The following is a 13,250-nucleotide window of genomic DNA, read 5'->3' as shown; positions in this document are numbered from 1 at the left end:
CAAGATCTCAGGTTATTCATAAGCACATTCAAGTCTGAAATACTGTTGTAAACAAAAAAATTTGGACTTTATTATTCTATCCTAAAGGCAATGAAGAACCTAATCTGTCATGATAAATCAAACGCCATTTAAAAGGTATATTAGTCAACATCCAAAGAAGGACATTTAACCTAAAAAATACCTTTTGAGACAATATTAGCATGGCAGTCACATTTACAAAATATTCAACATCTTTTTTTACAAATAATGTAACGTTTATTTTGAATCTCTTACAGAAGTCAAAACTTAAAAATCAAACATATTTCTCAAACTATTTAATAACAAGAATCAATGTATATTAGTTTCAGCTTGTTGCTAATTTAAATTCCCTACAATGCCATCAGACCATTATTTTCCCAACAACATTTTCTTCTCTCCCACCCATCCTCTATCTCCTTCTCAATCATTGAGCAATAATTTATTTATTATAGAAGAGCAAAGAGGAAGCGTTACTTTTTGGTTTTCCCAACGTTAAATGCCCTTTTAGACACTGTTCTTATTAAGCCTAATAGATGATCTTACAGTCAGCAGGCACTCCGACATGAGCTGACTCATTTTAGTACTTCACCATTTTCAAGTAAAATTGAGGAGAGGGAGATGAATGAAGGTAAATGTGATAAGCTTCTTACAATGAATGTGAGATTCTATATTACACAGAAGATAGTGTGCTACATGACAACGATGTTTTTTATTTGCTGTGCTTGGCCTAGGATTTGCAGTTTGCTATTAGGTTGCCATGGTAACTTGCGTCTAACAGACAGTGAAGGATCCTACCTTTTAAAATAGGAATCATTTGATAATGTAATGATAATGGATTTTTTAAAACACATATGAATGTCCTGAGAGTTAGATACAGGTTAAAAATAATAAAATTGTTTCCAATAAACTAAAACGACAACTAAATAGATGCAAAGAAAAATACTTTTAAATATCCTGGAATACACAAAAAAGGAAAAAAATCTCCTCTAGGTTTTTCAATATATCCATAAAGCTCTTCATATTTTTAATGTTTGTTTATTTACAATAAAAAAATCAGAAATAAGGAACATATCATTCCTCCCTCACAGGAAGCAAACTCCATCAGAACAGGAACAGAAACAAATATGCAGATTATCAATAAAAAATAAGTTCAAGAGGGGCTGCCCCGAGTCGTAGTGGTTAAGTTCGTGCACTCTGCTTCAGTGGCCTGAGGTTTGCGGGTTTGGATCCAAGGCGCAGACCTACACACGGCTTATCAAGCCATGCTGTGGCAGACGTCCCACATGGAAAGTAGAGGAAGATGGGCACAGATGTTAGCCCAGAGCCAATCTGCCTCAGCAAAAAGAGGAGGATTGGCTACGAATGTTAGCTCAGGGCTAATCTTTCTCACCAAAAAAAATAATAATAAGTTCAAGAGGAAAAATCAATAACCAAAGGTTCATTACAGCATGCATGTGCACAAGAAATTTGAGAGAGATCAAATACATTTTAACAGGATTATAAATTTCTAAATTTTAAATTTTATTGTGAGCATCTAATAATTCATACTTCCCATTAATATCAAAGTAGGGACTAACAGCAGTTGAGAACAAACATAACAGAATTGGAATTATCAATAGAAAATAGTGGTAAAGGGCCGGCCTCATGGCTTGGTGGTTAAGTGCACGCGCTCCGATGCTGGTGTCCCGGGGTTCGGATCCCGGGCGCGCACCGAGGCACCACTTCTCCATCCATCCTGAGGCCGAGTCCCACATACAGCAACTAGAAGGATGTGCAGCTATGACATACAACTATCTACTGGGGCTTTGGGGGGAGAAAATAAATAAATAAAATCTTTAAAAAAAAGAAAATAGTGGTAAAGAAAAAAAAAAGGCAAATTGCTGCTACTTCTGAATCTGCTGTGGACTGTGTTTACCTCATGCCCATTTCCATTTCTCCCACCATCACGGACATATTCATTCTACATTAAACAACTTCATTTTTAATGTACTGAATTAACTAAGTGCACTGCTTGGAATATATCATGAAATCAAATGAGATGCATTTGATAATAAATAATATAAATATTTAAGCAAGAAAATTCGTTAAGTCCATCCATCAAACAATTCCAGATCAGCAAAACTGGGAAGCACTAAGCACAGCATTTCAGATAATAAAATTTGAATGCACAGATTTGTGTTTTGAAAACATTCCTGTGGCCTCAATATAGAGGACAGACAAAACAGAGAGAGTGAGAATAGGGGCAAAGGAGACCAGTCTCTAAACGAAGAGGGGCACTGAACCAAAGCAGAGGCAACACCACGGATGAAAGGAAGAGAGCAAACCAAAAGACTGAAAAGACTGGGTGAAGTGGGTGAGCGGAATTCACATCTGTTGAATACTTATTATATGCTTAGTTTTTGAGATAAACACTTTATTTCCTTTAATCCTCAACGTTCCTTATGAGATAAGTAGTGCCCTTATTTTACAAAAGGGGATATTGAGGCTCAAGTGAAAGACATTTGCCCAGGCTTATGTAGCTGTAATTCAGCAGAACCCAGATCCAATCCAGGTTTCTTAACACCCAAAGCCAAACCTCTTTAACGTCCAGGTTCCTCTCAGCATGAACAACTGAGTTTAAAACACAGTTTAATTGTTTATAGGCAGTGAAACTGGTTATTAATCCACTCATCTCGTCTATCCTTTATTAATGTATAAAACTACAAAAAGGATTCTATTGTGATGTGTCCCTCTAACACTACTAAAGCCAACTGAAACCTTGAGCTTGCTTTATAAAATTTCATTTTGTGTTTAATTTTCAGAAACAATCTTCACACAATGCTAAATACCATAAGCAGACAGAGCAGTTTTAGCAAGGAAGGAGGACAAAACATTTATTTTGTTTGAAAACACTGAGTTTGAAGTGCTCCTAGGATACTGAGATGGAGAGGCCAGTAGGCAGTAAGACAGACTCTGCAGCAGAGGTGGACTTGGGAGTGAAGCTAAGAAAGCTACAGAAATTATTCTGAATTTGGTCACCAGGGAAAGTATGTTGAGTGAGAAAAGATTTCTCTCAGTAACTAGTGAATCAAAAAAGTTAATATTAATAAAAGTGACTACACTTGACCCTCATCTGAGTCATATGGACTTATGAGTGTGTGTGTATACAGAACTGTGACATTTAATTATGCCCTAAATATAATGCATACTATTACAGTAAAATTTTGAGTTACTTGTTTATGAATTCCTGAATGTAACCCGAGCACAGATTTAATTTTCCTAACTTAGGTCTGAAAGTGATAGTCAAGATTTAGGCAGATTTTATGTAAAATTCTACATCTAGATACTCAGTAAAATACACCTTTGGGGAATAAAACCTGTTTTTCACTGTAAGAACTTTAACATGCCATTTGTACTTAGTTTTTCCCAGCCTCAATAGCAAATGCTTTATACTAATTATAGATGGATATAGATAAAGAACTATAACTCTCTCTCTCTCTCTCTTACCCGCCTCCCCCAACATATTTAAGAATCCTGTAAGTTAGGTACTATGTTGTTAATGTCTCCAATTACAGAAAAAGAACCGAAACTTAGAGGTGGCACCAATTTACCCAGAGTCACACAACACTGGTTCTGTCTTATACAAAAATGTTTTTAAGCAGTAGTCTAGTGATCTCCAAACTTTTTTGTACTTACCAATTCAGGAAAAGAAATTTTGTGTAGACATTCCAACATAAAATTATTGCCCCGTATATTTCACACAGTAATAGAATGAGATCAAATAAATCTAAGTTCTAATATGCTCCCTCCCCACCCACACACCCACGGAACTATCTGCAGGCCATTGCATATGCTATTGAATATTTTAAAAGACTCACACAGCAGCTGTCTAAAGGTCAGGGAATTGGAACCTTTTTTTCTTTTGAATATACAGTTCAGAAAAGCTTGTTTTTAAAACACTCTTTTAATCTCCTTCTCATGAAATATGCACAGAGTAATAAGCGCTCACATAAGTTCTGTCTGCAGGGTTTAAACACCAAAGAGTTCCTCTTTCTAGGAATTATCTCAAGCCCTAAAGGTCCTACAGCCCTTTCTCTACCCTTGTGTCCTGTGTTCCGTAATTCCCAATCGGAATTCTTCTCCAGTTCATTTCCACAAGAAAAGAGGGAAAAGAAATGCCATCATAAAACCTCCAAACATCACACTTTAATTTTTCTAGATAACACGGTTTGCGTTTTCATGAAACTGGGATTTAACAACAAATCCGATTTAAGTGATACATGCATACATCTCTTAAACCTACGTAAGTTGCTGCTTGTGAGATTTCATCCGATTCGTGAGAAGAGCCCAATTCCCGAGCCCAACCTTACCCCCTTACCCCTATCTCCCTCAAGCTACTCTCCAAAGCCAAAGGCCACTGGGCCGGGCGCCGGGTCCCACAGCCCAAGCCGGGATTTGCGAGCCTCCCTGCGGGGCCGCCCGAGGGAGGCGCCCAGCGCCGACGGGCAAGTTTCCCCGGCTGAGGAGACCTGTGCAGCCCGCGGGGACGGCGCCCAGATCCCCGCCGGCCGGCCCGCCCGGGCCCGCAGGGAACACCCCGGTCCCCGCCGCAGCTCCGGCGACCCGCCGCCACCAGGCGCGCTGGGGTCTGCAGCTAAAAGGGCAGCGACGGGGGGTGGATCGGGAGCAAGGGAGAGCGACAGAGCGCGCCCTCATCCTACCTCGAACAAGTCGAAGTGTCTCCAAGGAACCCGATCGGCGGGGGTGTCGCGGCGCAGCCGGACGCTAAGGCCACCCCGGAGGCGTCTCGGCCTCGGCTGGCCGCCGTTGGCCCGCCGCGAACCGCGCACCACCCGCAGGAGAACGCAGGAGCCGGGCCTCCCCTGCGCCCACCGCGGGACGCTCCGCGCCTGCGCCCCGCCCCCCCCCGCCCGCCGAGACTCCGCCCGCGCGTGCGCGGTTAGGAGTTTTCGCGCCACTGGAGTCTAACGGGAGGGGCCGGAAGTGCCCCTGGGCTGACTGGGGAAACTGGTCGGCACGCCGGGCTCGGCGACGGCCGGACGCGGTGGGCGGCAGGAAGGCGGGTGATTTGCCTAAGTGAAAAGGAAGATAACTCGGAGATCCCCGGCAACAGTTCCACGCATGCGTACAGCGGGCTGGCTAGGAGCCGGGACAGCCGGGTCTGCGGCCCCGGCGGGGGACAGGAGACAGTCACTTCCCGGAAGAGGCGGGGCCGTGTGGAAGAATGCGCCAAATTCGAAATGCTCCAGGACCTTTCCAGGTCAGGGCGTTAAGCCCCAAACGTCAGTCTTTGCTTGGGAAGGGAAAGAGGAAGGTTTCTTTTACTTTTTTTTTTTGAGAAGAGAAAATTCAGAAACTTGGAGGCAGCAATAGTTAGGGTTCAGGGCGAACTGGTAAATGACGGAGGGGCGTCTTCCAAAACCAAGGAGAAAGGGCTGTCCCGGTAAGTCCCGCGGAACGGTGGGGACATGGCACCGCCCGGGGCCTTCCCCTGACTCCTTTGAACTCTGCGGGCGGGGCGAGCTCTGGGTTCGCGTGCCCGCCTCCTCCCGGCACCGTCGGCAGCCCCCCTTAGAGTGCGGGAGGACCGCGCCCGGGGCCGCGGGGCCGCCAGCCGGCCCTGCTCCCCGAGCCGGCCGCCTCCCCCGCCCCTGCGGCTGACCCCCGCGCGGGCATCTCTGCCCGCCTCTGCCAAGGCCGCTGGGTCCGGAGTGGCCTTCCCCCGGGGACACCGTGGGGCCAGCCCCGCGCCTCGTTCGGGGCCGTCCCGGGCGAGCCCTCCCTGATCCCCGTAGGCACACTTGGGTATTCCTCTTGTTCGGTGTCAACGTGGGGCTTTGGAAATACTTCCATTATAGCAGTTACTTTAAGGGATTGTGGTTGTTGATTTACAGTCCTTCTTTCTCTTGCTCGAGCTTGTACTGTAAACTCCCTCAATAAATATCGGAACTAATGAAGTTTAACTTTCTTGGCTTAGCTTTCAGCGCTCTTCTCAACCCGACATTAACCTATTTCTTCAGCCTTTACTCAGCTATTCACGTGACATGCTCATCTAGCCAAGTAATCGACTTTCTATACTCCAAAATCTTCCTTTCTAGATGGAAAAAAGTGGCATTTACCATCCACCCCCAAATAAATTGATGTCAAACTTCTGGTCTCCATAATGAAATTCCTTCCATCAAAGCCACTCTTTTAAAGATGATCAAATATATGTTTCTGTTGTGGCCCTCGACATGATACAGTGAGAAGTATGACGTAGTCAAAATAAACTAAAACAACTTCTGGCCTAAATCGTCCTTGTTGGTAAACAATGGGAAATGCAGTTGGTAGGTTTCTGCTTAGATGTCACTTCCTTTAGGAAGCCTTCCTTGATGCCCTAGACTAGGTAAGGTACCTCTTTTTCTATATACTCGTAGTTCATTCACCTTACCTCTGGGCATGTACTTGTCACATTGTAATAATTCCCTTTTTATCTCTAATCTCACCAAGATCCTTAAATGCAGGGCTTGGTCTTTCATTATTGTATCTTCAGCACCTAGAAGAGTTCCTGGTAAATAAGTATTTAATAAATATTTATTGAAAATATGTAAGTTATGCCTGGGTTATATTATGCTTCAAAGTTTAAGCTAAATTCATATGAAAATAAAACTAAAGAAATAGTAAAAACAGCATTAATTAGTGAAATTATGTGGTAAATCCCATACAATACAATCCTGTACTGAAATAAACTTTACACCATTTACCAATCTTTATGTGAAAATATAGTCATCTACCTGGGAATTGGGAAATTGAAAGTGTTTCCCACTTCACTGTTAAAAAAAAAATTAATGTTTTTGCTTAAAACTGGAAAAACCATTGGTTTAATAAAATGTGTGTTCTTGCATAAATCAAACCACTAACCTCTTTTTATGTTCTTTAAATTTGATTCATTAGTGGAATTAGCAGGGTTCTGTGCTTTTCTCACCTCATTCAGTTTTATAATTAACCAATAAAAGCTTATTAGCTTTTAAGGAAGTTTTAGGAGCATAAATTGATTTATGGACACCATATGGTTACATCAAAGGATTTGTTTTTGTTTTAACCTGCAATAGATTCTTAAGCCCTTTCTTTAAACTAGAAATTCATGTTCTTTCTACCAAGCAATAATATCTGAAATAGAATGATTTTTTTTAATACCAAGCTACCAAAATTGGTGATGAGATTCAAAGGACATCAGAATCTTGTAATTCATCTGGTTTCATACTTCTCATTTTGTAGATAGGTTAAATGTCTGCCAAGGTCATAAAGCTAGTCAGTGGTGCATCCAAGACCAAAATCCTAGGTTTTCTATCCCAAGTTCAGTGCTCTTTCACTAAAACAAATAAATTGAAGCCACTAATAGGTTATAAAGTTATTTGCTATGGGTTGTTCTGACTTTGTTGATTCAGGTAAGTATTCTTGTGTCACACTGATTTTTAAGAATTGTGAATACGTTAGGAGTCTCTTTTTTTATGTCTAATATTGGATAATCAGATTGGCATCAATAAAATTATTACATTATAAAAGATATGAGTAGAGACTCATGAAATCCCACACCACAAAAAATTTCAAATTTCACCCTATTGAAATAAAAAGCAAGACAAAATACATAGTTTTGAATGAGTTTGATATGTATAGTATTTTTAAATTTTACTTGATGCTGAGCTATTTTCAAGTAACCTCATCAGGTTGATCATGACCTTTGGCTAGAACCATCTGTTCTATCTTTGAGTGCAGTTGTACTTGAATATCTTAAAAGCTGTTGCATTCTGTCCCTTTTTGGAACTTAATGTGCTTTTACATTCTTACCGTTGCTATGTAATGTCACTTCAGAGTGGTGCAAAGAAAGTGACAAGAAATGGAAAACAATAGATCGTGGAAATAGTTTGGATTACCTGCATTCTTAAAACATGTTATGGTGTTATTTTTCATAAAATACACAGTTCGCAAAAATGTACCATTTCAGAACTATTAAGGTATTCTTTTAATATTCTGCTTTTATGAGTGATTTCCAAAAGGAACATGCATTTTTAAACTTAAAGAACTTTAGGTTGTAGATCTACTGAAGATAATCCTAAAATATTTTCAAATAACATATTACATTTAGAATACTTATGTAATTTTAAATTAATATTTTTTGCATTTTATAACTGGTTATAAGACAGCACCATAAATGAAGAAGCAAATTAACTTGTGACAAATGGAGGTTTTGTCACCTTTAAGGAAATTTACTATCCATTACCAGAGAAATGATTTTAATGTTTTAGGTTTTTAAACAAGATCTCTCTGGCTTTTATGGGGAGAATGATTGTGTGGAGGTGGAGAGTAGTACAAAGTGGAAGGAGGGCGGCCAGTTGGGAGACCATTTCGTTTGTGGCAATACTAGGCAATACTAGGGGAGTACCCTTAGAAATGGGGATTTAGGATATATTTTGGAGACAGAGGACTTGCTGATCAAGCTCCTGTTGGAGAGCAATGTAAAGAGAAGAGTCAAGAATGACTGCTAGGTTTTTTCCCAAGCAGCTGGGTATTTGGGAAAGACTAGGGGTAGAACAGTTTTGAGGAGACGTGGTGGAATCAAGAGTTAGATGCATATTATGCATCCGTGTGAAGATAAAGTAGGGGCTTAGATGTTCTAGTCAGGAGCTCAGAGGAGTTGTTAAATGATGTGGGATAATTTAGAGAGGGAAAGTGAAGAAAAGTTCCTTCATTATTGAGTCTTCAAAGGGAACTCAGCAATAATGTCCTTTCCAGTGTAATCTGCCTTTCTGACTGACGAAAAGTATTCTTGTAAGTCTTTCTGCTCACTTTCCAATTCTCACGCCTGCCTCTAATCCTTTAAATATTGTTGTTTGGCATAGTTCTAATTCATTATTTTTTAGTTAAAAGTAGTGAAGGCTATATAAAGTCTTGGCAGTAATTCAAGAAGGTCTAATAGATATTCATTAATGCTAAGTTACTAAGAGAAAAAAAGATTCACTGGGGCATGTCATAGAGAAAGGCTACCTCCTATAAAAATATCCGCTTGATTCCTATCATTTAGAGAAAAAAGTGGAAAAAAAGCATATTTCATGATAGCAGCAATTCTTTCATGCTTATGAAGGAAACATAGCAGGGCATGACTACTTGGTAGGAGTGTGCTTGGGGAGCACACTAGAGACTCACCTTTTTCAAGTCCATTTCAGTAGATATATGGTTATGATATATGTAGGTTAAGGTACCAAAGTGGTTTAAAAGGCTTTGAGATAGATTTAAAAATATGGTAACCAGGATTGACAATGAAAGAGACTTTTTTTTTAGAAAATGTCACATAACTAAGGAAAAGTGGAGAAGAAAACACTCTCGCTCAGATACAGTAACTCAGATTTTACTTCCTGGGAACTAACAGATGATTCTGTTACAGACTTTTTTTCTTTTTGCCTATGTTATTCATACCATTGTGATTAAGTAGCCCTTGTTACAGCTGTGTAGTCTTTGCTGATATTATAGTCAAGAAATAGCCAAAACAGATGGGCTAGGGAGACATTGCTGGTATCTGTTCAACTACCAGTGCTTGTTGTTCTGTAACATAACCACAGATGCTCATTCTTTAAACCAGGCTTATTTCTGACAGATGAAACTAAAATAATATGAATAAGTTTTAAGTGTAATGATCATGTTATATTAAAGATATTGTTTATGGGCTCAGCTAAAAGCCCTCTTCATCTTGCTTAAGGGATCCAATCTGTGGGAATTTTAATATATTAATAGAATCAGTTCTGGGCTTATTTTTTTCCAGGTACGGGTGCCACAGTGAATAATATATTCCATTAACATCCATACAAAATGATTCATTACAAAATGACCCTAATGTGCTTGAAATATTTAGAGGACTACAGTTTGTAAGATCAAGAGTCTACCTCATCGCGTTTCTCTAATTTTTTTTCCCTACAACCCTCAGAAGGAATACAGTTTATCACAGTCCTATACATTAAGGTGTGTTTATGTTTGCCATCATAAACAACACTGCACTATCTGACAGTCTTCATTCATTACTAGTCCTTTATATTTGTGTAGTCAATATATGTAATGAAGCATTAGAGACATGATAGGAAGGATTGAACTTTAGAGCTGGAAGAACCAGGGAAAAGATGCACCTTGCCTAAGACCACATGACTAGTTCCTAGGCATTCTGAAGGAAACCAGAAAATATAAATCTCTCATCCCTTAAAAAGCCATACTGAAGTCATGTTTGATATTCAGGTACTTTGCAGAACATTGCTTTTGACCCATGAACTATGTCCATATTTGGTCAGTTAATATTTAGGCAAAAAGTAAACCATCTAAAGATTTCTAGTTGATTTTCCCAACCCTTTATAGATACACTACATTTTTTTAACTTTTTTTTTAATTTGAAAAGTAATACATGTATATGGTTACTTTAAAAAATAGTAACACAAAGGAATATACTTTGAAGAGTAATTCTCATTCCTCAACTTCAGTCATCTGTGATATATGACCTATTTTGTACCTATTTTCATTTTAAAACTTGCAGACTTTTTTTTATCAATACACATAGATCTATCCCATTTTTATTTGCTGCATCATCTATTCCATTGTTTGAACATAGCATAATTTACTTAAAGATATGTCCTTTATTGATGGACATTTGGTTCTTCCCAGTGTCTTACTGTTATAAACAATGCTACGATGAATATCCTTGTTGGTAAATCTGCATACACCTAAGAGCATATCTTAAAATAAATTCCTGAGAGAGATGTTGCTAAATCAGAAGATACCTACATTCAAATTTTGACGCCTAGAGTCAGGGTCACATTTAAATGAAATAAGATCAGTTATGATAATTTTCCTTCAGAGAGGAATTGCATAATTCCCTTCCATTGCAACCCATTTCGGTATCCAGCATGAGTCACAAATAAAAGGAAAGCAAAACTATCAACAAGAACTTCCCCCTCAAACTTTCTATTTCTGAATTTTAAGTGTTTTGATGGTTAATACTTTAAAAGTCTTGTTTCCTTTCATAATAATGCCTTAGAAAAGATATGCATCCCTACTCTTTTTCCAGAATTAACTACAGCTTTTCACATTAACAAAGAGATGAAACCTGAAGTCTGAATCTATGCCGCAATGCCACATTCAACCAGTGAGACTTCTTGATGTGAAACAGACAGTATTAGCACTGAGCCACCATTAAGTTTAATGGTGCTTTCTTCTTTATATTTAAATCTATTTTTCTTTGTAAAGTGACATATCAGCAAATATTTGTGCATTTCTTCATAAAAATGAATGCACAAAATGATACTTACAGTGGTACTGGCCACAGTATAAAATTATGATTCAGAAAAGCATGAAGAAAATGACAGCAACACTTCCAGCATTTATTTTCTTTGTAGCTATGTACAATTTGAGAAAATCACTTTTAGTGTAGACTCTGTTAAAGCAACAGACAATACAGTACTTTTTGTTTACAATGGTTTTGCATTATGGTGATAGCCTTTTGACTTAATATTTTTTGTGTCCTATCTTGTAATTTTGGAATGAATGAAAGGTCATTATTTAGATGATGATAATCTGAATTATATTTGTATAGTCAAACTGAATCTTCGTTGCAAACACTACATAATATTTTTATCAAATAATAGCAAAGGAAAAGAAAAACAGATATAGATGTTTAATAAGGAAAAACTGGCCTACAGAAAATACCAAAGCAGGTTACAATAGCAGAGTTTAAGCCAATTTTCTTTTTAAAATGTCAAGTACATAGAAAAGAGTTTAACATTAGCTTTCTTTGGGTAGTAGGACTATATGTGCTTTTTAAAATTTTTCTTTGAAAAGATCTTTTATTTTTCCACAACCCGCATGTGTGACCTTGCAATTTAAAAAGCCAGTGCTCTTTTAAATATTCCTCCTGCTCTCCACCTTCTATCTCCATCAAAGTGTGCCTTCATTAACGGCTTGTTTTTTTCTTTAGTTTGCTTACTTGCATGCTTCCTTGCTTTTGTTTTTTTGTTTTTCCTGATTATGATAGAGGACTAGTCCTATTCTCTCTTTAGTATGTAAATCAAGGAGTGAATTCTCAAGAAGACAAACAAGATTTACAGCATCCCTGGATTTTCTATCCATCTCTGCATTTGTTAGCTCTTCTTATTAGCTGGAACAAAGCCAATTACCACCATATTTTTTTTGGTAATTTTTTCCTTTTCCAAATGTCATGCAATATTAATGCAACCGTGTGAAAAGTTTTATTCTCGGCCACTGGTAAAGAGGACATAGAAAAGAAGAGGAAAGAATGAGGAGGGACAAGGGGACCATTGACATTTGGGTTACATTAACTTTAAAAATAACTATTTTTCAGTACTATAGAGAAACCCATATTTGGTGACATGAGTGGATTTTAAGGACAAATTTAGCATGCTACTATCTGCAAATAACTTTATCCGTTAGTTGCATCAGTTATTTTTGTAGCCAGTAAGTCAATTACCACCATTTTTAATGTTTCAGGTGTTCTTGATTCATTTCAAAAAGCTAACTAATGAAAGAAATAAGGAGAATCCTCTATTTATGAATTATCCTAAACTAGCACATAATATATTGTTTGAATTCCTGTTCTGAGCTTTTGTATCTTTTAACAATTTTTTGGAAAGTGTGTTTCAAATAAGAGCAGATATCACCAGAATGGGAGTGAATGACTTGTGGCCAATTCTGGAGCCTGTTAAGCAGCACATGCACTTGCACAGTCTTGGTGGGAAAACCATTGCAGTCGATCTGAGTCTCTGGGTATGTGAAGCACAGACAGTCAAAAAAATGATTGGAGCAGTCTTGAAGCCCCACCTCAGGTATAGTAAAAGTTCTCAGAATATAAATGTATGATTGCATAAGCAGTTGATGTCTTGGTTTTGTTTCCACTTTATTTCTTTTGTTGTTATTGTTTTACATTTTGAGATTTTAAAATATACTAACATGTCTAGATCTTCCATCTCTATTGATGACTCACAAATTTGTACCTCTTACCCTTCGGGCTCTAGATTCACGTACCTAGCTGCCTACTAACATATCCACTAGGATGCTTCAGTGACTTAAAGCCAGAAATTTAGGAGCCATTCGCTCCCTGTTTTACCCCTCCCTACATCCAATCTATGAGGAAGTCTTGACAGTTCTACTTCCAAAATATACTTTATGTTCACAAACTTCTCTTGATGTCCAGAGGCCCTCTC

General features: G+C 38.6%; 2 protein-coding genes across 3 annotated transcripts in view; one reads left to right on the top strand and one right to left on the bottom strand.

The window, feature by feature from the left end:
• Window positions 1-4,865, bottom strand: part of SMC6 (structural maintenance of chromosomes 6) — an 83,698-nt gene extending 78,833 nt beyond the window's left edge. The window contains exon 1 of the mRNA XM_004418310.3: window positions 4,719-4,865. The gene's annotated coding sequence lies outside the window, so the exon portion shown is untranslated. The remainder of the gene's footprint in view (window positions 1-4,718) is intronic.
• A 260-nt stretch (window positions 4,866-5,125) lies between these two features.
• Window positions 5,126-13,250, top strand: part of GEN1 (GEN1 structure-specific endonuclease) — a 31,670-nt gene continuing 23,545 nt past the window's right edge. Inside the window, exons 1-2 of one of the 2 annotated variants that reach the window (XM_087437120.1) lie at window positions 5,126-5,461; window positions 12,681-12,872. In XM_087437120.1, coding sequence (XP_087293246.1) covers window positions 12,712-12,872 — 161 coding nt within the window. In that variant the 5' untranslated portion in view covers window positions 5,126-5,461; window positions 12,681-12,711. The other variant, XM_004418309.3, reaches the window with a different exon arrangement.

This window comes from Ceratotherium simum, chromosome 11 (assembly GCF_057802395.1).
Source record: "Ceratotherium simum simum isolate JZ-2026a chromosome 11, ASM5780239v1, whole genome shotgun sequence".
NCBI classification, from domain to species: Eukaryota; Metazoa; Chordata; class Mammalia; order Perissodactyla; family Rhinocerotidae; genus Ceratotherium; species Ceratotherium simum.
This window is presented reverse-complemented; position numbering and strand designations above follow the sequence as displayed.